We start from the raw sequence: 3,664 nt of genomic DNA, 5'->3' as shown, positions 1-3,664 counted from the left end.
AGCGATGGGCTGAGTTTGAGGATTGTGTTTGTTGGTTCATTTGTAAGCGTGATCACATGATGCAGAGACTTGAGTCCGCTCACATGTTAAATATTGAGTTTCTAAGAGAGCGTCTCGCTCGTGGACGTTAGCTTCGTTAGCACGCTCCGCATTAAGGAGTGAAAGCTGATTGGACAGTCAGGTGACGTGTGCTCTGATAACAGTATGACCGGAAGTCGAGTTGAAGGGGATCTATATCGTCCCCCCAGTGAAGTCTCATCCCCCATCTCCATTACTTTCATTTTACAGTTCATGTTGTATGGAAATATAAATCATAAATAGGCTTAGTCTATAAAAAATAATTTCATCATCAGAAAATGGCATGTTGAGCGAAAACACAGTCAGATAAAATCTGGGGACAGGGCCACGAAACGCTTCGGTAAAGTTAGAGAGATATTCACAGATTCGACTTTCCCGGACCCATAAATCACCAGAACATTTCTTTTACAGAACCGATACCTCTTTAGAATCACGGCAAGGTGGACTGCAAGCTACAACCCGATTTTCCTCAAAAAGAGCTGACCTCCACGCTTGGGCAATTGTATTGGCCTCTATTGGGAGCCGACTGTGGCTCGAATGCCCAGGGACCGTCTGCAAAGTGCAACACTGAAAAAAGATACAATATTAAAAATGCTTCACACAGAAGCGTATTGGTGTCATCAAAATCACTTCACACATGTGATCTCCCGTTGTTTATACTACATTGATTAGTTTTAAAATATAATACTTTTACATAATTTTGAGGATTTTTAAATGTAAATAATTTTCAATAACATCCCTTTTCTAAACTGTAAAAAAAACAACCTATCATGAATAAATATCTTCATTCTGTACAAACTACAGCACATGGCTTTGGGAAATGTGCCTTAATGCAATTTAAGTAATTTTCTATCATTAAATTAGATAAAAACAAGTTTACTATAACATGCTGTAGTGTCATCAAACTCACAGCACACATTGATGAACTCCTCTTGATTATATTACAACACCTAGTTTGGTAAATTGTGCTTTCATGTAATTTTACTTGTTTTTTTAAATTAACTGATGTTATAAAATAATCAATAACTGTACTGTTACATGATGTAGTGTCATCAAACTCACAGTACACTTAGATGAACTCCTCTCCACCTTCTGGGGCCTCTGCTTCTTTAGCCTACAGTAAGCCTCGGCCTACAGTAGACAGTGAATGTGTCTTATTCTATAGGCCTATTGGAGGTCGACATTCTGTCTTTCTGGACTGAACCTGAAGTGTAATGTGAGCTGCTTTCTCTTACATTAAGGATAATTACTGTAGATAACCAAACAAATGGAAAATAAATGTGTTGACCAACAGGTGAAATTAGTCCAGCATACAGTCTACATTCTTTCATGTTCATAAACATTTCTATTGATGTTGACTCAGCCTACTGTCTAATATATGATTAAGGAAGCATACTTTGGCATAAAATAGAACTAATTCTGTTTGTTTGGTGTTTCATGTTAAATTGATCCAATATGTTGTTTTGTGTCGGCCTATCAGTTTGCATGAAAAAACTTCTTCTACAGTTATTAGCTAAGGCTTCTTTGTGAGGTGCTGGCATCACCTTTGCCTCATAGATAGGCTTTATAGAGCCTCCATTTCAACAGGTGTTGTTTAATTCTAATGCAGGCTGTTCCATAGTACTCAACTTACTAATTCAGCGATACTAAATCCTTCATAAGTAGCACCTTAGTTTTTAAATCAGATTTTTTAATAGGTGAAAAAAATTAGCGTCCCCCAGTAATTCTTTCACAACTCGACTACTGAGTATGCCCTCCCTCTCTTTCCCATGAGAAGACTCTCTCTGTGTTGATTATCACATGAGCCACTTATCTGAATCCCTCAGAGCTGTGACAGATTGGATGATGAGTGTTGTAACTTTAGCCTGTAAAGATGACATTACACCCTCTGTCATATTCTGTGGAGTTTTCCCTCCCTCTGTGTTTGGAGACTGAAGTGAAAACAGTCTGCCAAGAGGTGAACTCAACAACAAGATCACGAAGACTTGAAGTGATGTCTCTCATCTCACCACTTTGTGTACATAATGTGTGTGTGTGTGTGTGTGTGTGTGTGTGTGCTCTTCCACCTGCTCCCTCTGCATCCCAACATGTTCCTTTCCACTCACAGAGTAAACTGTGAATACGTCCAGTTCTCTGTGGCCGCTCCGGCTGGGAAAACGCCACGCTGTGAGGGAAATGCTTGATAGAGGAACTGAGGAAGGTTGGAGGTTTGGGCTGTTCTGAAGTTTCATGTGTGCAGAGCTTCTGCTCTCCTCCGACTCCTCTCCTCTTGTGTTCGTAGGGAGGAGTCAGGCACACGGAGAATGCGACGATGTGGAATCACACATCTAAGTTAGCTGCAGGAGCCTCTAAGAGAGTCAGCGGAGGACACGCTGCACTTCCTGTCCAGAAGAAAAATATGTGAAATGAAAATGAACAGATCCGTTCTCAGCTTAATGTGCACACACGTCTCTGAGGAGTCTGAGAGTCAAACAAAGCTAATTAGAACACAACATGAGAGCACAGATCTTGGGCTTGCCTTCGCCAGGTGGCCACAAACACAATCCAATTAAATGCTAATGTTGCTCTGTGTCTGCAGCTCATGTGAGCAGGGAAACACTTGGCAACAAATCAGCCATCTTCAATTCATGAGCTGATAAAATGTCTGTATTTTGTGTTTGCAGCTTGTCATAAAAAGGTGAAAGCCCCAAGTTGGCTGATGATAACTGAGGCTATAATACGGCTTTTTATGCCTTTCGAACTCATTTCATAAAAGTCAATCAAACAGACGTTTTATAGCTCATGAAGGACGCTGTCTTTTTTTTCACTAATAGGATTTAGAAGTCTTCATGAGAAGCATTTTCTTTCATAAATGAGTCGACGTTTACGTTTCATCAAACTGTCAAGAAATAAATGAACACTTGAAACGTCCTCCAGCACGAGATGATGATTAATATCCAAAGAAGTGTAAGTAAGTGTTTCTTTACAGACACCATCAATCTTAAAGGAGCAGCCTGTATCTCTGCCCCCTCGTGTTTAAAATGAGTACTGCAGTCTAAACTCTAATCATCACAGAGAGCTGTCTCCCCCCCTCCTCTCACACAGCTCTGCATGTGGTGCACACTGTAGCTTGAGTGTTTAGCCTGCTCTGCATGTGGTGGACACTGTAGCTTCAGTGTTTAGCCAGCTCTGCATGTGGTGGACACTGTAGCTTCAGTGTTTAGCCAGCTCTGCATGGGTCTGTAAAGCTTTCTGCGTTCTAACCTCTCTCCATGTTTCATCTCCAACATTGATCCTAGTTTGAGCAGCTTTCTGCTGCTGGAGCTTATTAGAAACATGCAGAGGCTTTTTAGCTCGGGTACAATCACTTCTATCTGAAGCAGTTCCACTGCCCGCTTCCATCGCTGCAACACCTGTTGACCTGATAACTGCTGTCATATCTGGCAAACCCAGGGGCGTCCAAAACGGCCTTCAAAGCCCCGCCTACCTTCTCTGGTCCAATCAAATCCAGAGCATTCAGGAGCAGAATCTAAAGTTAGAAGGAGGACATACTGGCTGCTGCATTGTTGTCATTCAGTAGATATCAGACATGTTGTGCTTTTGAATA

General features: G+C 41.3%; 1 protein-coding gene across 1 annotated transcript in view; it reads right to left on the bottom strand.

Moving 5' to 3' along the window:
- tango2 (transport and golgi organization 2 homolog) overlaps positions 1-3,352 on the bottom strand; it is a 43,509-nt gene extending 40,157 nt beyond the window's left edge. The window contains exon 1 of the mRNA XM_079364189.1: positions 3,322-3,352. Coding sequence (XP_079220315.1) covers positions 3,322-3,347 — 26 coding nt within the window. The 5' untranslated portion in view covers positions 3,348-3,352. The remainder of the gene's footprint in view (positions 1-3,321) is intronic.
- Positions 3,353-3,664: the final 312 nt, after the last annotated feature.

The sequence above is a fragment of the Symphodus melops genome (genome assembly GCF_947650265.1).
Source record: "Symphodus melops genome assembly, chromosome: 1".
Classification (NCBI taxonomy): Eukaryota; Metazoa; Chordata; class Actinopteri; order Labriformes; family Labridae; genus Symphodus; species Symphodus melops.
The sequence above is the reverse complement of the archived record's forward strand: the minus strand, read 5'-3'. Positions and strand labels throughout refer to the sequence as shown.